The 20513-nt window shown below is 31.7% G+C and overlaps 1 protein-coding gene across 4 annotated transcripts in view; it reads left to right on the forward strand.

Annotated features, from left to right (window-relative positions):
- Positions 1–20513, forward strand: part of LOC130441890 (dipeptidyl aminopeptidase-like protein 6) — a 197628-nt gene that overhangs the window by 145220 nt on the left and 31895 nt on the right. For 2 of the 4 annotated variants that reach the window (XM_056775715.1, XM_056775716.1), the window contains exons 7-8: positions 8569–8621; positions 15724–15780. In XM_056775715.1, the coding sequence (XP_056631693.1) occupies positions 8569–8621; positions 15724–15780 (110 nt within the window). The remainder of the gene's footprint in view (positions 1–8568; positions 8622–15723; positions 15781–20513) is intronic. The other 2 variants (XM_056775717.1, XM_056775718.1) reach the window with 1 other exon arrangement.

Below are 20513 nucleotides of genomic sequence, written 5' to 3' on the forward strand. Positions count from 1 at the left end.
TTTGTTATATTAAATGATTTTTCATTTTCCGAACACTATTTCTATGAAACCAATAGCGACAAATGTGACAAATCACAGTCCTGCTCACAATAAAGATACAGTATAGCAGATATAAAAAGGAACTCATGCATTCCATGTATTTCATACGGATGAAGTTCTTGGAAGATTAGTGGATGGAATTATAAAGTTGGTATTGGTGAGAGAATTCTTAGGGGTTTGAATAAATATTTTACTTCAAAGCTATTCAAATATTTTGGAGTGATTCATGGAGATGAAAGAGCTAAAATGGAGGTGACGAAAAAATCAAAATAAATAGTTATTTTTCACAAATTCGAACCTGAAAATTTCGCGGTTCAAACTTTTCAGAAAATTGTGAATAGAAGGAGGTGAAAGTTTATTCATTGTTCGATTAGTTGAAAATCATATGGATCTTTCAGATGTAATCGATTCTTTCGCAGTATAAGATTCGTTGTCTCATAACTCTTTAATAATATTCATGTCAAATAGTTCCTTTTATCGATATGAAAGTTTAAGACACGTTTATCAGACATGATACTCTGTTGTAGTGAGTAAACTGTATGAACTATTTTTTTTCTCTTCAAGCCTAAGCTTAAAACTTGGTATCGATTACGTACGGTGGTAGCTACATTAGCCATTTATTGCTGAAACTTTTGCCCAAACTCGACACCAGCGCTGTTCCTTTGCAGATGTATTTTTGTTGATAAAAAAAGGGAAGATGAAAAGAAAGAAAAATTTTTTGGTGGCGAACCCTACACCTACACGTACCTCACTGCACCATTGAGTATTTACTCAGACGTTCTTGGCACAGTGCATCGCGCACTTCTTCCAATTTACGGCCTACTGATGGAACTATTTGGAATCTTTCGAACCCAGTTTACACTTTTGGACATTAAACCACTAACACGCGAATGTACAGTGAGGACCGAGGAAAATGATGCAGCTGTATCCGACAATGTTACTGATGACTTCGGCCTCTGTTACTCCACTACGTGGAAAATTTTGGATTTGGGTGTAAAACCTCATAAGATACGGCTGTTACAAGAATTGAAGCCACACAATCTCCCACAACATCTAACATTTGGTGAATGGGCGCTGGCAAAGTTGGAGGGAGATCCACGTTTTTATCAAAAAATTGTGTCAGCGACAAAGCTCGTTTCTGGTTGTATGGATACACCAAAAGTAAAATTTCCGCATCTGGAGTGATGACCAGCCAGAAGCATTGCAAGAACTACCAATGCATCCTGAAAAAGTCACTGTTTGGTGTAGATTATGGGCCGGTGGCATCATCGGGCCGTACTTCTTCAAAAGTGTGCATGAAGAGCGCTAATGTGTGATGATTAACGATTTTTTTTGCCAAAAATGGAAGAAGACGGTGCCACATGCCACACGGTACGCGAAACAATGGCCAAATTGAGAGCCGCCTTCGGTGAACATTTCATCTCACGTTTGGGACCCGTCAATTGGCCGCCTAGATCGTGTGATTTAACGCGTTTGGATTATTTCTTGTGGAACCATGTTAAGGCTACAGTCTACATGTCTAAACAGGGATAAACCATCAACGATTGATGCACTGGAAGCTAATATTGAAGTATTTATTCGTGAAATACCGGCCGATATGTTGGAGAGAGTGTGCCAAAATTGGATCTTGCGCATGGACTATCTAAAGCGAGCCACAGACAACATTTGCATGAAATAATCTTCAAACATTAAATTATACTGATCCTTCTAATGATTCCAATGAAGATTCCAGTTTTTCAAATTTTTTGTCATTTTTTTCAAAACCAAATCCTGTACCTCTTTAAAAATCACTGATTATAAGAAGATCGTAACCGGAACCGGAACATTTTGCTATTTGTGTGACCAGAGATTTACGCTAGTCCGTGTGTGAAAAGATAACTAAGGATCAATATTATCCTTCTACTCAGTACTGGGCACTCACAAAGAATGTGTAGCACCATTTCAACTTAATTCTAGGTTTTACAACATCTACATAAGTCTTTGAAGGTAAGTATGGTTTGAACGATTCTAGAAATTTTAGAAAAGAGACCCCATTTTCAACAGACAGTCTCAGTCATACAGACTTCACTCCGTTTCAGAGGAAGTTTTTGTATAAAATAAGTCTAAGATACTATCGCTATCGCTAAAGTTCACTTTCTTACTAATTATTTAAGTGAAGTGGAAGAAGGTTTGCAATCTTTTCCGTATTAATATTTTTGTAGAAATTTTCCAGTACAAATTATAACTATCAGTGTTTGCGATTTCACTATAACTCCATGACTCGAAGCAGTTGGTTTGTCGATGCGCCCACATAGAAGTGGGCGCAGCAGATATGCGGAAGAAAAATCCCCCAGAATCAGAGCGCATTACCAGGTTCATTAGCTTCCATTTAATGAGAATCACAAGAGAATATTTTATTCTAGTTTACGCTAGTTGCGAAGGAATTGCACCACTTGAATCGCTATTAAATGCTTCTGTAAAGTAAAGTAGGTGCGAGCGAGTATTCATTCATTTCTAGTGACTTTTCAATGGTAGATAAAATGTAGAGCAATATCGGTAATTTTGTCCTCAATGTATGAATGTTGAGCTTGAAAATATTTGTCAAATTTTGGTTTCAAATGGAGCCCAATTTGTGTCTCTAGTATTCCAAATAAAAAAAAACATTAGATTTAGGTGTTGAGCGTTATCCTGTCTCCGTGATATTTGTATTCAAGTAGAGAAAAAGGTACAGAAAAAATCAATATTACCAACCATTTCAATCATGTAAAGTCATGAGTTCATTAACATTCAAAGCATCCATAAGATAAATTATTGTGCGGTAGTGGTCACGAAATGAGAGCTTGAACAGATTTTCAAGTTATTTAAACCGCCATTTCATTCTGTAATTTGACTTATGGATATCTTAGAGTACAAATGAGCTATGTCCGTTTCGATCTACTTAGTAAAACTCGAAGTTTTGGTACGTGTATAATTCTAAACTAATAATGAACCTTTGTAAATACATTACAAGAAAACTTTTCTCATTTTATTGAAATAGTCGCGATAACAACATACTTGAAAATGCAGCTTAACTATATAATCGCGACATGTTGGAGGTGTTCTAAACACATTTTTAGAACCTTCAGATCGACCTTGCAATATTATTTAGATCGTCTATAACAGTTTCTCAAATAATGGGCTTCAAGTAAGTCGGTCAAAAATGTCGTTAGCTTTGTCACTACTTCTATTTAAATTCCAAACATTTTTGTGATATATAAAAAATTTCTTTGAAATATGTTTACGTTCATTCAAAATAAAATCAATTTTTTCTCATCGTGAATTTAAGACACCAGTTATTTCGAATGATTGTCCAAATTTCAGAAATTTATTTAAAATAAGAAATCTTACGTAGCTCCTACTCGTCATCGTCTATAAATTCAGTAAGTATTCTGCGGATATTGGAAAATACGTATGAGGCATCTTTCCAAATCTGAAAGCGCCAAGTGGTCTGTTCGATTCTCTCCAATTCGCGATTCTACGTTTTCACGCTTAGAATAACACAGCTAAACATTTGATAAGGGTCGTAGTATTTTCCGATATTTCACTAGAAAAGCATTTCTAAATCAATCTAAAAAAAACATAACGTTGCTTTGTTTGTGAAACGACGATGGATAATTATTTTTGTTCAATTCCAAGATCATTAAGTACCTACCCTAATTTATCAGAATGTCAAAATATTTGCAAGTGATTTCGAAGAGTAGTACACCCTTATTTTTTTTGTCACATTTGAAAAATGATATAAAGATTAGATATTTATTTATGTATGTATGCAAAGTAGGCACAATCCTGATAAAATGATTGTCGGGGTTTTATCACAAAAAGTATTGGTTTCAAGATACAAAAACAGTGCAAATAATGGAATTGATGCTTTAAGAAGGAAAGGAATAGCTGTAAAGAAAAGAGGAAAACACGAAATATTCTGGAATAGTGTAATGTAATACTCCCATACACATTGAAATAAAATGTGTCTAGCTAAGGTTAGGAGAACAGATAGTACCAATTCGCCAGGACAGATAAATAAGCGGTAACACACATGTACTCAAAAAACCGATAGATGGGAAAATATAGGAGAAAAAAGAGTTTTTTGGAATGTGGGGTGTTCTGAATTGATTCTCTGAGGAAAAAATGATTTATCCACTTTATATTCTGAGGAACATTGAAGCGCTGTGACTACAAGAGATGCAGTATGGATTGCAAAGAAATTAGAAGATAGAAATTACTATCAAGTCTCTCGATAAATAATTAATTGAATAAGGTTTGCAATGTATCTGTCGATTATGTATTTAATATATTTGATAAATTGATTTATATATTTATATATATATATATATATATATATATATATATATATATATATATATATATATATATATATATTTGAGCATTGTTTTTCCAATACTGTTCGTTTTATGCTTATTAAATCACTTTGAACATTCCAAACTTGCCAGGTTTTGAAAGTTGCAATTTCATAAAATACATTTATATGGATATTAAATGTGAATCTGATCGTTTTATGGTATCAATAATATGAATGAACTTCTGTTAAATTATTTTATAGCGAACATTAAACCTGAAGTGATGGAAGTATTGTTGATTTACTGCCTAACAACAAGCATTCTTTGAAAGTATTATGACCTCTTTGGTTTGTTATTATTTGTTTCTTAATTGATTTATTCCGTTCATTTCATAAGAATTAATATCTGGGGATTATTAGGTCAATTGTTTATTAGCTAGAAATCTTTTATATTAAAAAAATTAGGCAAATTGAACTGATAGAAGATATAGAGACGTTAATAAAACAATAGAGAGCTGAATGGTTACTTGGGCAAATGGGAAAGAAAAGGAAGCGATTATGGAATTCCGGAGAGTTAGACCCAGATCAAAATGGATCAAGGAAGTGAAAAACTACCTAGCCTAGAAGAAAAGAAAAATTATGTATAGATTATTGTTAGAAACGTTGTTCCAATGACCCAAAAATATGAGATGCACAGTGTTAAAAAGCAGCTTAGCCTTGAAACCATCCACTACCACATTTTATTGATTTGCTTCACGTGATATTTATTTAGCATTGTTCACATAAGTTTGGAAATTACGGCTGAGGAGGATGATTGTTTGATTCTTACTAATTGAAGATAGAATCAATTATGTTGATCTAATATTGTTTTGAAAGTGGAAACTTTTAATATTATCAAAGACTCCCTCAGTAGAAGGTGAACAGAATGAGAGAACATTGCGGATAAAGCTCATAACAATAGAGGGAACAATATCTTATTATACACATTATAAAATTTTACATAAAATCATTCATTTTCTATCAAGGACATAGACAAAAACGTTCATTGAAAATAACCAAACAGATTGAAAATTCATGCGAAATAATTAATATAGATATCAATATTATGAACATTTGAAAATACAAAATACTTTTTGTAAAACTGACGTTAAAAGGGATTTTTTAATTCAAGCTGACATTATTGAATGACAGCTCTATTTACTTATTATTGTATAGCTCTCACTGTACCTAAAAGAATGAAAATATCGTTTCTTTGTTATTCAAAGTATAATTGGTATTTTTATTATACATAAATGGGAATTTTGAATGACATCAAATAAGAAGTTCATATTGATTGTTACGTCATGTCATTATTATCTATTAAGGCCGTAGAATAAGTATAGTGTATAACTTGCATCGCATGCTTATTTCCAATGCGTATGATATGCAGAAGGAGCCGTAGGGTAACGTAACTTGTTAACGGACAATTTCAGTTTCGATTTCTTTACTAATCATCTTTGATGTTGCAGTACCTACAACACAAATAGCCAATAAAACCACACCAAATACTTGGATTTTCACAAATTTAAATAAATGTTTGCATGTTATTATGACAATAACCATGTCACTATAGAGCCGTGATTCCCAAAGTGGTCCAGGTGGAACATTAGGTATCCACGGAAGACTCGACGGGCGTCTACGCTGGACGTGACAAAAAATGGGGGTCCACAATCGTAAGCGGGGTCCATGATAGTTTATTTGCTTTCGATAGTGAAGAACTAAAATGTTGTCTTGACTTCTTCTATCAATACCAATAAGTTTAGATTTTATTAACAAATAAATTCTAATCTTTTTTTTTCGAAAACTGTTAATTCGTCGTTGAAACTCAACCACAACGCAAGTTTCCATAGACAGATCTAATCGTCACTTTTTTTCGAGATTTGGAAATTGGTAGCGATGTAGCTGTAGGGGGGTCCACCGGATCCAGCAAAATTTTGCAAGTGGTCCATGAACCAATGCTCTATCCAAACTATCCAAATCCAAAGCAATATCCAAACGAATTTCTTATTTTTCAGTTGATTAATTTTAGTTAAGAAAAAATTTTTTTGTAAGAAGAGTTTTATGAAAAATCATTATGATACAAGTGTTAAAAGTAATATATTTTTCAATCCTCTCCACTCACGAAATGAAATCTTACTTTTAACACTTATATCATGAATAACTATTTTGTAACTGTTAAGGTTGATCATGAGGCTCTGTTCACTAACACTCGCATGATCCTTACGCGTTTCGATAACAGAGTTATCGTCTTCACTCAAAATGTTCTGAAGGTCTCATTCAGTTTATTGGAAAACGCTGTGCGGTAAACTTTGGTTCTCGATTAGATGAATTTTTTATAAATAACACAGCTGCGTTCTCTTTCAATGTGTAACAAGATATACATAGGGTCATCACTCTCTCAAACACACTCACGTATTAGTTAATCAAGTCAGATTGTTTAAATTATTTTCTTATCCTATTTTTACTCTGTACTAGAGATAAGTGAAGAATTCTGTAATGTTCAAAAATATTTATGTGAAAAAATATGAACTCAAAATAAAAGTTTTTTGAATAAGTTTAAACCATTTATTTTGGAATTTGAATGACAAAAGATATCATTTCAAGTTCAAGTTAATGATTAGTTACAATTTTACTAAAAAATTTAACATTTTTGAGATTGGCTCCACTTAGTAGAAATTAAAAGAAAGCTGTGAAAAATATGAAGTTAAAAGTTTTCTGTTTCTTTAATAAGTGAATACAATTTATTGATGAGAACTTCTGCCATTCTTTTATCATCTCCAAAAATCTTTAAGGAACACTTCTTACTTATGTATTTACGTGGTTTCTGGTATGTTTTCGCAAGCTAGTGTTCTCTCTTTGAGTTCACTAATATTTTGAATTTCTGGCTTCTGAAGGTAGTAGACTTTCTTTGCCGCAAATCCCTCCAATTTTTCTATTGGATTGAGATCCGGACTATGGGCTAACTAATCTAAAATGATTCCGATACCACCAAACCAGTGTTTAGTAGGGCGTGCAATATGAATCGGAGCATTACTCTGAAGAAAAATTATTTTCTCTTCTTACACCAATGTAATAAATGGCAATAGGAACTCTTCAAAAATATTTTGATGTATAACTGAAAAAAACACGATTTGTGATTTTCCCTTTCTGTTAGAAGCAGCCCAAATCATCAACACGCCACCCAAATGTAGCTTTCTTGACATTTTTTTCGTTTCAAAGGGTCATGCCAGTTATAATTTAAGCCATCTGGATCATCAAAGTTAAAGTTCCTTCTCGTTGCTAAAACACTTGGCTATTTTGAATATGATTTTCAGCAGTCTTTGTTGCAATTTATTTTATTACGTCACAATATTTTTGAATTTCTACCTAACCAAGCGAGCATCCCTAGACCACCCTAGATTAAATCGCCTCATAACCTATGAGGAAGATGCTCATGTTTTTGAGATTCCTCTCTGAACCGCCCGATTCACAAGGTTTTCACCATTCTTTGGTAGCGGTTTAGCTCACAAGCAATTTGTCTTCAAGCCAACCCACCTCATCTTATATCTATAATTATCTGCTGTTTAATTTCTAGTTGAGTTCCGCGCGGTATTATTTTAAAAAAAATGACACGAACTGTCCCAGATTGTAGAGATAGTCATAATCCTTCAATACACCTGGAAATATAAAATTAACATTGGCTCACAAAATGTGCTGGCTATAAATTATCAAATAGATCAAAGGTCAATTTAAATAATATTGTGCATTTAATCAATTTTCCAATTTCAAAAATTCTACGATATTTTAATTTATAATTTCTAACAAGACATTTGTAGGTGCAGTCTTCTCTGTGATATTTTTTTAATAATCAATTTTGTGATACTTCTGGACTCTTATTTAAAGTTTCTCTGTCACTGCTCATTTCACTTCAACTTACTTAAAAAAAATTATTCCTTCATAACTTGCCCTCTATAACTTGATTTAAATCCTTCTAAATTATAAAGCTAAAAATCGCAATTTATTTTTTTTTGTTTTTATTAGGAAAAAATACACAACGCTTTTGGAGTAAAATAACAAACGACGAATGATATATATCCACTCGCTTTGCTTATAACGGAATTAGCTGTAAAAGTTTTCCAAAAGCCTTGTTTGAAATTTAGCCAGTAAATTTTAATTTTTTCAATTTATTTCTCTTCTAGGTATTTCGACAATCCTTTACAGCGCACTACACGATATATGACGTTAGTAAAGAGTAAGTATAAATTTTTATACTTTTCAATAAGAAGTTTATTTAGAAAAAATAGTATATTACTCGTGAAGGAATATTTAATCTACATCTATCAGGAAAAAAGTTTGTTGGGGATAATCCCAGTGAGTGGCGCCTATTTATTGACTTGTCTAAATACAGTTTAAAAGCAGTGTTATTGCACAAGTGAAGTTACTCTTCTCTCAACCCGGTCTCGTATCAGTGAAACAGATTCTAAAAAAATATATATTTTACTGACTAGATATACCATATACAAGGTTGAAGCAATAATTAGTTAAGTTTACCAAACTTGTGAAAGTTATATTGCTCCTTCTGCTAGTGCATCTCATAAGTAATGTCAGTTTCTAATGTTTTATTACATGATCAAGTTATTTTACACCTTGGTAAAATCATTATCTTGTCTTAAATGCAAAAAATTGTTACGTTGAGTTTCCCACACAATAATTTCGTCATGGATCTAAATAATTACTACTCAAACGGTGCATGATACGGACTAAATGCTACGTTGGGTAAGAGTTCAAAAGCATCTAATTTCGCGGAACTTTCGCAGTATGTGGTTTAGCATTATCTTGTTGTAAAAAACCAGCTTTCGGTTAATTAAACTTATTAACTATATTTGTTTGATAACAACTCTAAAATTCGTATCAGCTGTCCACTAAATACCTCGGCATTGATAGCTTGACCATTTGGAATAATTTCGAAGTACACTAAACCCATTCTAATAGTCTCACAACAAGACTTTCTACTGGAATCAATCTCTATTTGTACATCGTACCGTTCGCCAAATCTTTCTTTTCACTTTCACATATTTCTTTTGCTGCTCCTGTTGCTTTAAATTTTGGTTCCAATAAAGTCTCAGCGATATACGAATTCCATGTTTTAAAACGTACTGTGATGTCAATAAAAAGAGAATTATTAGAAGGAAATGAAGCACTCATAGAATTACAGACTAATCTTAACAAGTTACGATATATTTAAGTTGAGGTGTAGGGATTTTCACATATTAAAATCGAAATTACTCATCAAACATTCTATGTATATCACTAAGTTGCTATCTAACTAGAAGAAGGATTTCCATTGCAAACTGATATTACTTCCTTCATGAGTTAGTTAAGTCTACCATATTTGTTGAAGTTGACACCTACATACAGTTCTCAATACAATCTCTAATAAGATGAAATGTATCCAGAAATTTTGCAAGCAATTCCTTGTATCAGGGTGTCTGATCTCCTGAAATTGGTCTCTTCAAAATCCAATTAAATTGGTTCACTTATATCGAAAAATAGCCAAATCCAATAAAATATTTTGAGGGATGTTCCATTTTCGGGTTATATTGTAAATATCGTTATAATCAGTTTCAAAGTAATTCCACAGTGGCTGTTTAAATCACAGATTCCTGGTATTTTCTAACTTAATTATATATGTTTGAAAAAAATTCCATCTGAAATCTAAGTGTTTTTACTAATTTTATTTTTTCTAATATCTCGATCATAATCTATCAGCTTAACTTTACAAATCCATCAAAAGACATCAGTAGAAGCTAAAATTACAAATTATGAGAAGTAACAATCTAAGCAAGTTTTCAAGTTAATACGTAATTAATATTCAATAAACTACAAATAAACAATAATAGAGCAAGTTTTTCTCTAATTCCGATCCTGCGTTTCAAACCAGACCTAGCTAAAGACGAATTCTTCGTTAAGAAACCTCGAGGGATTTTACACAATGCAGCGCAATTATAATAATGACTGAAGGAAAGATTAACTTGACTTTTCCACTTTCTTTTGAACTATTTGTTCTCACCTGAAATCATCTTCCTATGGTAGTTAAAATTTAGAATGTGTGTTTAAAATATCTGTTTTATCATCTCTTTAAATGTAATCAAAATAGATATTGAGATAATTTTGAAATTCTTATATTTTACTTGATCCCCAAAAACGTAGATTATTTTCCAAAAATCCAGTAGTTTATAACGGGACATTTAAAATGAGAGAATTTTACAGAAATTATAAGACATAAAAATCTAAAGAATAAGTTTTCAAGTTGATACATATTTAATATATAATAATTCAATCACTGGGCCAACTTTAAAAATATCTAATACTCTATTCTCTAATTCCGATCCTGCTTTTCAAACCAGACCTAGCCAAGGACGAATTCTTCGTTAAGAAACCTCCAGGGATTTTACACAATACAGCGCAATTATAATAATGACTGAAGGAAAGATTAACTTGACTTTTACACTCTCTCTTGAACTATTTCTTCTTACCTGAAATACTCTTACTATGGAAGTTAAAGTTTAGGATATAAGTTCAAAATATCTGTTTTATTAGCTCTGCAATCAAAATATATATTGAGATAATTTCCAATTTTTTATATTTAATTTGATCTCCAAAAAAATAGATTTTTTTCCGAACATCTAGATGTTCATAACGGGTGATTTAAATTGATAAAATTTTATATCCACGCCCTGTCGGTATTAAAATCAACAAGTACCTATGATCCATTTCTTGTGGTATGAAAACATATAATCTCTAATATATTTTAATATTTCACCTCTTAAATTATGATTCGGTTCACCCACTAGAAAATAGGTCTTTATGATTGATGTTTCGAAAACTAAATAAACAACTAGTAGTTACTCACAGAAAAATGTATAAATTCTGAGGCTGAGAAAATTTTAAATAAAGTCTTTTTATACAGTGGTATTGATGATGAGAATTCTAATTTAAATGGTATAGATAATTGTTAATAAGCATCTCTTGGCAAAAAATAAGAAATTCAATTATTCTAGCAAGTATGAATAGAGTAATAATGAATAAAAAACAATGAAAAAGGTTAGAATGACACGAAGAAAGCAACCCAGGAACAGAAATTATAAGTGCACGGTTTGAGCAAGCCAAAAAGAATAACTGATAACAGACCTTGACGTGTGCATTAAACTAATAAACTAGTATGCTTCGAAAGAAGAACGAAAAAATTAATATGGCTGGTCGCATCTTTAGAGCAGTATTTTCAGGATTGCATTGACCAATTGATTGTCAAATTTTGACATTAAGACAAGGCAAATGCAAATTGAGAAGAAGATTGATCAACACATAATCAAAACACTTTACTCAGACCATACAAGTGTTGAAAACGTACCACCACCTATATTTCAGCTCTCATAGATAATTCATAACTTTTCGTTAATCGTTTAATCACTTTCTCAGGATTGATCTTTGTTTTCAATATTATTACAATAAACAACTTATTTCAAATTTCAAATTGTTGTCCATAATCCTCTAAATCTCTTAAACTGCACTCTGGTATTCTAAGAAAACTTCTGCCTAAAGAATTCAACACGTAGTTGTTTTCTTGCCATCAACTCTTTTGCCGTGATAATATTCATTTAAAGAATAGAAATAGGGTAAATGAGGTAGCAATTGAAATTTTAATTCATTAATTTTGGCCATTGGAATAACGAATATGTGAGCAGGTGCATTGTCTTCATGAAACAACACTTCCTTCCTTCTTTGCTAAATGCTTGATTCCTACGTTCAAACGTTGCAATAAGTTCGCATAATACTCGCCGTTAATAGTTTCTCCTTTTTCAAGATAGTCAATGAAAATTATCCCATGCACATCGATTGATTGTTCTTTTATTTTGGGTATGAAGTGATGAACCCACGTTCTATCCATGGTTATAAAACAGCGCAAAAATATTCCGCTTTATTTGTATGAAACATTGCCAAACACTTGATGGAAACATCTTCACGGCGCAGTTTTTGTTCCATTATGAGCAAACGCAGCACCCATCTTGCGCACAGCTTTCTCATATCCAAATTTTTAGATCATATGCGATGTAACGCACTTTTTGAAATGGCTACTTTGTCTGCTAGCTCGCCTACTTTCAGTCGACGCTCATGAAGTACTGCTCCGATTTTCTTCAACATTTCTGGAGTCGTCACTACATTTGGTAGACCACTGCGACTCTGGTCTTCGTACGACCTCGTTTAAACTTTGCTACCCAATATTTCACTATGGATAACGAAGGAGCAATCTCACTCGGAGTAGAATCTAGTTCAGGTTTTATATTGGCTGGGCTATGGACTTTCAAATAAAAGTATTGTATCAAATAAGAATTACAAATTTTTTTATGTTTAAAAATTTACTGAAAACGTTCACTATTTCTAATACTTATTTTAATTCTTATGGTACTTTTCAAGCAACTACGACTATCTCTACGTCAGGCCAGGTACTTCTGGGACCATCCTCGTATTTTGAATAGTTAGGTTAGGTTATCGTCTTTTTTATTTAATATTAAATTTAACTGTATCAAATTTTATGGTACAGAATATTCTATTAGATACAATGTGCGTATATAAAATAAAAAGTATATCAATAAAAAAATTACGCATTATATACTTATGCATAATGTATTATTTAAATATTTTAAAAAAATAATAATCTTCGTCTGTATATGGTCTAGTCTACAGACCTCAGTAGACTAGGTTGAGAACCATGTTTCTCCGACGATGATGTATAAATTGCATTATTAAGGCCATAAAGTTTGCAATTTGTTACGTTTCGAACAACTTAATTTCAAACCATGACATTCATTCTTGTATGTATAATAAAAATTTTATTATCTTGAAAATATGGTTCATTTATGAAAAACAAAGCAGAAAATATTTCCCAAGAAAATAAATTTAAAAATGCCCCAATAATGATTTCAATTAGCGTTAATAGAATATCATATCAATATCCACATTTTTTTACTGCCATTTTACAGATGTTTAGAAAATTTCATTTATTGTGAAATTTATCGTATGTATATAAAAAGCTTTAAGAGCGGGATGTTTTATTATAAAAACTTAACGAAAACAGAAATGAGACCGTCTAGTCGCTTCGTATGTACAATTGAAAAAGTTTGAACAATTATCAAAAAGTCTTGTCTCGTTTTTTTTGAAATGAAATCGAGACAAAACAAATTTTGTGTTTATGTGTTGCCTTAACCAGTATTCACAAATCTTAGTGTAGTGGAAAACGTGTTCACTATGAATATAACCAACTGTTTTAATAATAACTAATGCCACAAAGTCTGTGTAAACATCTCTTGTTTGTATATATTTAAGTTGAAGTAACCCCGACAGAAATATTCTAATGGGAATAAATCTGGTGACTAAAATTATCAAAAAACTTTTTATATCTATGTATTAATCTTCTTGGTGGAAACATTTTCTAAATATTGCCTCACCTTCCATCGTTCTATGACGTATCATCCGTCCTGTTGTATTTCATATGTAAGTCATCAAAGATATCTAATAATTATTTTATGAATAAAACGAATATTGATCCTATAGGCAAGCGGGTCCTCCCAAAAAATAACTTAGAAAATGCAGGAAGTGACTCCGGAATGAAGTACTAATCGCAAAAACCATTTGTATTCCATGTTGTCTCTGATTACGAATCGGGAATTATTTTTTCCATCCTATGTGGTTGTAGGGACAGGGTGCGTGACCTTCCTTGAAAAGTATCTGATTTTCATGGCTCTTGTAGAGAAAAATTTGTTTGTTAACGTGTATTTTCAGTAGAAATATTCACTCATCAAATTAATATAGCAAATAGTGTTCCAAATATTCTGGTTGTTTCGCAAAATCAATCCCTCTGCCATTAAAAAGCTGTTGAAGACTTTATTATAATGATATGAAATGTATTTAACTGTACTGTTTTCTACTATTTGTGCTGCTTCGTCCAAAAAACTCGATTATTTTTTGCTGCTAACAGACTCAATTTATTATTTAAATTCTATCGGAATACATTTCGTTCAATATCATTGACGTTCTTCCGCAACTTCCTCATTCGAGTGAGAATAATAAAAACATATTTCAAATTATTCCATCCCAATTTTCCCAATATACATAACACTGCCTTCCTTTCTCCAAAACTTCAGCATCCTCATGTAAACCATGTACATCGTGAATTAGTGCAGATTTCAACACTTGTATAACATTATTAAACAAAATGATTCTGGTTACATAATTACTGTTCAACTTGTTGATCTCCTTCGCACACTAAAATGTCAGGTAATAAGTATGCAAATTCATAAAACTTATATCTATATAAAAATTATCAGTGCTTCGTTATTGACTCCTGCCAAATATTTAGCGAAAGTACCTCGAACAGATCAGAACCTTTACTATGTATTTGTGCAATAATATTTATTTTCACGTAAAATTCATGGTACTTATCTTAACCCCATATAGCTATTATAATGAGTTATTTCAAAAAAAAATAGAATGAAACAAAAATTAAACTCATATTGAATGTACATTTTGAATAAGAAAATATTGAGTACATCAAAATACTTATTCAAACTGTGTTCCGAGATTGCGGATTCACTCACAAATAAACAACGGAGCAAAGTGAAAAAAAAACTAATGAAAAAAAAATATGAATCCACAATTTAACTCCCAAAACTACTATTACAAAGAAATGGTGTCGAGAGCATTGAATGGAGAGTATTTCAAAAAATATATCAATAACACTACACCAAAGTTTTTCTCTAAGTTAAATATACTCCAAAAGTGAACATATGATTTCACTTCAATCCAATCAAAATAATTTTTTATAATACTAAGACTTGTTCATAGTTATCACCAACTTTAATGAGAACTGCTGAATATATATTAAAGTTTGTGGTATTTCTTAGAAGGATACAGTAAACGATTTCAAAATAGACATCTCACATCTAACACCATCCTAAATCGCCTATATGATATTCGTTCTTGTAACAATTACCTTGTATTAGAGCTTTAAAAACCAAAACTCTCATCAACCTCTGAGGAACTGCGTCAATTCTAAAATCATCTGACACTAAAAGTAGCAAACTTTTATATTAAATATAATAGAAAACCTAATAGTGACAACTGAATAAATGAGTAAGAATTATATTATTTTACTAGTAATAATTTTGAATGGTAAAATAATTTCTGAATTTTAAATTGAATATTTGTTAAATATTGTTTATTAGAATCTTTCTCAAAACATTTTGATTATTGAAATGAGAACTAAAATCACTAATTTTTTGTTTTACAATTTTCAGCCACTATAGACCATTATCAATGTCGGAAAATGTTTTGCAAGAAATGGAAAATAAAAGGTCATAGATTGATGTGTGCTATTTAACATTTTTTTTTTGTTTTTTGCAATTACTAACAAATTTACTGCGAGAAGTGACATTTTGACAGCCATTATTTGAATGCACCATATTGATATCAGTTTTTTTTGCTTATAATTTCAAAGTACGCACTTGGAGAAAAAATATTAGAACTACATTTATTTAAAATCAAGAATGTATCTATATGGTACGTCTGTTTATAAACTGAACACCAATAATTTATCAATTGTTTGTTGTGGTTTGTTCACCGGAATTTGAAGTTATTGTACTTAGAAAACGCGGTTATCATGCTTTCTAACGCTGAGTAAACCGGTAGAACGGTCACTTTTTTGTCACAAAAAAAGGAGACGACTTATTATCGCAATCGCAATAGTTGTGCTTCAATCAATATATAGATGTTGTCTAAGATCATCATGCCATCTCCATGCTCTGTCCATGATAATTTCATCAACCTAAGATAAGCCCACATCTTGAAGGTTTCTAATCTAAAAGTTCTAAAGGTTCTAAAAGACTGGGAATACAAAGCACTTGAATATCCGGGCTCTCAGCTCCAAGCTCAGATCGCGGCTACAAAGAAGCTTCTTGATCTTTATAAAAGACGGGCTTTTTCAATTCGAATCCTTATTTCTAAAGAGTAATCAAACGAGCAGTCAACAATTGTTGTTATACCCCTCGACTTTTCCATTATTTCGACTCGACACATACAGTTGTTTACTGGGCACTTCACTTTTGGTGACAGTCTTCTTAACGATTCAAACTATATTCTCGACTAACTTTGGTGACAATATTCATTATATTTTGTAGAGCTTGCTTGTTTTCGGTGAGAAGTAGAGTGTCGACTGCATAACACAGATTATTCAGGGGAGTGTCGTTAAGTACTACTCCCATGATCTCACTTTGGAGGGCTTTGGTGAAGATTTCTTCTGCATTAAAAGAAGTGATGAAATTACACACTCATCTCTGAGCCCTAGCTTGATTTCCACTGTATTAGTCAGTTTGAAACGAATGTGATCAGGCTCGCTTCATTAAAGTTGAAATGTTGATGACTTTTTATAAATCAAGTTTTAGTAGTCAATTATCAGCTGTATTGATTTCAACTGAAGCATTTAACTCATCTCAACCATTTGGAGTTGAACAAGTAGGTTTTCAGTTTTTTATCAATAATACTTTTGCAACGAGGAAATTTCGATAATTCTATCAAATTTAAGTAGCTACACTGGACGTTAGATTGGTTTATTACAAAAGGTGGAGAATAGCCGAGACCGCATCATTATTCGTTTTTTGGAGTAAGATAATGAAAAATATGCCGACATTCAAAACTCCAGCAATTCGGGGATGAGTGTCTTTCCAAGACTCAAGTATTAACTATAAAAACGTAAGCGCTGTAGAAAAACTCATTTTAGGAGACTGACGGAAAATTTCAGCCGGATGTGCGCCTAGACTTCCGAATTTTTAACAGAAATTCACACTCACACACAATTCACAAAGAAAGGAGTCCGCCAGTTGAAGCGAAGATTGTACTATCAGTAGCGAAGTGTTATGTACCGTGTTTTAAGACATTAGAGGAGTAATTGATTGATTGATTTTCTCACTGAACAACGAAGTGTGAATGCGCAGTATTATAGTAACCTTCTAAAGAAACACGATAAAATCTGTCTACAATTCAAAACAACGCGATATTCCAATACGTAGTGTGATATTGCTGCAAGACAACTCCAGACCTCATAAAGCCCGGATTGCGATGGAACCATTGAACGAAACAAATTTTCTAGTCCCAATTTGTCGCCATCTGACTATTATTTATTTGGTCTATTGAAAGAGGCACTTGATGGACAGCGATTCGAAAGCAATGTAGCATCGTGTGCAAATTATTACGTGACAATCCAAGAGATTATTACGAAAAAGGCATTCGAACGATTCCAGAGAAGTGACAAAAATGTGTATAGTATGATGGATACTATCTAGAAAACTGTAAAAAACCACAGCTCTGTAACTTAATATTAATAAAATTTTTCATAGCAAACTTCGGATTTATATTTGAACCACCCTCGTTAGGAATTGGTCTAGGGTTTATTATGTTTATTATTTGATTTGTATCTATTGTACGAACTTTTCATATGAATCTGTGATATTTCATCAAAGTTTAGTTCAAGTTTATCAGTTATGTATTTAATAAGAAATTTATACCTTACGTAGATTATCAATGACATTTTGAATAAATATTTGTTTGTTTAGAACGAAGCATTCATAAACAATACACATATTTCATTTCAGTATCTTTCTTTTTATTCTTTACTGTATTTATTTCAACAGCAAAGTTTCTATACTGCATAGAAGATAAGAACCTGTAATTAAGTGCAACTTAAAAAAGTTTTCTGAAGTTTAAAGCAGATATTTTTTTATACCTTCTGAGGATTCTATACGGCTTTTGTAAACTTTTTAAATTGTATCCGGTGCAAACTCAACAAAGTTTTAAATTGGAAGTAAATGAAATTAAGATGAACAAATATATCCAATTAATTTGAACTTTGTATTCTTGTCAACAACAGTTTTATATTTTTCTAGTTACATTACTTGGAGTTGTTTTTATAAGGGGCAATCCAAAAATCAGTTCGGTATCACGATCGTATTGTTTATCACCCGTATAGATTCATAGAAAGAGATAGATGGACCAAGTTATGCAGCAAAAATTAAAGGATTATTATAAAAAATTATAAATTAATTGGCGTATTTATTCTGAAAAATTTGGATTGAGGACTGTCATTCCTTGTAATGTTTGGCAAAAATCCACTGTAACCGGTAGATCGCCTGACAACAGTTGTATGAAATGATAAGGGTGTAGCTGCTTCTCCACCACGTACTTGCAGAAGAGGTTTTTGTTTGTTAGCCATAATCCTTACGTTATTTGTTGGATCTTAATCAATTAAATTAAAAATAGTATTTTCTTAATTGATAATTCGTGTTTTCCTTGCTCTACCAGAATTCTAAAATTATGTTGTGGTCTCACATTCCCACGTCGTTCAATGTATTTTTATTTGGTAGGTCCTCAATACTCGCCCCAAAGGTTAAAAACATAACGAAGTATTTGATAATTGAGTTGGTTATGATCAATAATATCTAATTTTACTAGCATTAAAGTTTAAAAAATCTAATTATTGTTAGCTTATCCTCATAACTATCAAACAATGAAATGAATATATACCAATTAATTGTTTCTTGTTAAACGTTACAAGAAAGAAGAACCTTTAATCCCAATATTTTAACATTTATCCGTTTAAGGGATGAAGTCTCATTTACGCAAATTCATATGATGCATATTAATTAATAAGTAAAATAAGTTACAACTGTATCATTTATTCATACCAGCATCGATTATAATTTCATAATTTTCATATCATTCGGAAACACAACACAGGATCAAGTTTTACCAAGAGTATCTTGATGTGAAATTGTTTGATGCTCAAGTTCAGTTCAAATTAAGAATCGTATAAGAAGAACTTTCCATGAGAGTCAAATATAAACAAATTCATGGGATTTGAAAGCTTCCAAAAAATATTCGCACCAAAAGCTCATTACAATTTTGCAAATTCGCCAAACTTAATTGAGTTTTTACCTACTCTAGTGACGAGGACACCTTTTTTGAAATACTCCGTATAATACAAAAGAAAACATTACAAAAAAATGAATACAACAGATGAGAAACTCAATTTTCAATAACCATGAAGTGACATGCAATCGATAAAAAATATTTGAAGACAAAATCTTGACGAATCGCGGAAACGTGACTAAGATTGATTTTTGAACTGTTATCGTTTTAAGCCTCAATGTTTATACATTTTATATGATTTTGTTATTTATTAGATACTTGTACAGAGATTTGAGAAAAGTCAATGTTTATTTCTAATCAAATAATTTCGGAACACTACATTTTTCAAAGTTTAACTGGCAAACTATCAATTTGTTGCGTTACTTTGAATATCACATTTCTCAAAATTTTCACTTCTAAAACATTTATAAACGATTTTCTTGAAGAATCTTGTTAATTTTCGATCTCTTTTGATAGAGAATTAGTTTATAAACACAGTTAAAAATTGAAGTTGGACCTATTTCGCTCTTTATCAAAATTGAGTTTAAATTGAAAATTTGCATAATTTTAGATCAATTAATAGATCCCTTACACCTTGAATATCAAAATAAAAATATTTTTCAACCACAAAATATTTTTTTCTTAGTTGTTTCACTTCTATGATACGCAGTAATCATCAATTAAATAATTCGTAGCATCATTACATTTATAAAGTAGATACATTTTACTTTAGTCTTTTTCTATCATTTTATCGAATTTCAAGGTGAATTCTTCAGTACCTACATTATCTATTTTACTGAATTTGAAATTAGTGTTTGGTTTTACAAAAGAAAGTTTTCCCTGCGCTATGTGATAAAATTCTCAGACCCTTTTATAACCTAGAGACTAATGATGCTTATTTTTCAAATTTTGCGATTGTTTTTCCAAAACACCTACACACTTGCACGTGTAAGACAGCTAGACCCTCTATGCATCCACCTGGATAAATCCGCTGATGGATGCGAAAGAGGACATTCCACCACCTCTGTCATTCTGGCAGTTTTTCATCCTCGTTTGCGTCACAGTTTCGCGCGTAGACTCCTTACTATCCTCTGAGCTCTGATTCTGAGAGATCTTTTTTTTTTCTTCT

Source organism: Diorhabda sublineata, chromosome 3 (assembly GCF_026230105.1).
Source record: "Diorhabda sublineata isolate icDioSubl1.1 chromosome 3, icDioSubl1.1, whole genome shotgun sequence".
Classification (NCBI taxonomy): domain Eukaryota; kingdom Metazoa; phylum Arthropoda; class Insecta; order Coleoptera; family Chrysomelidae; genus Diorhabda; species Diorhabda sublineata.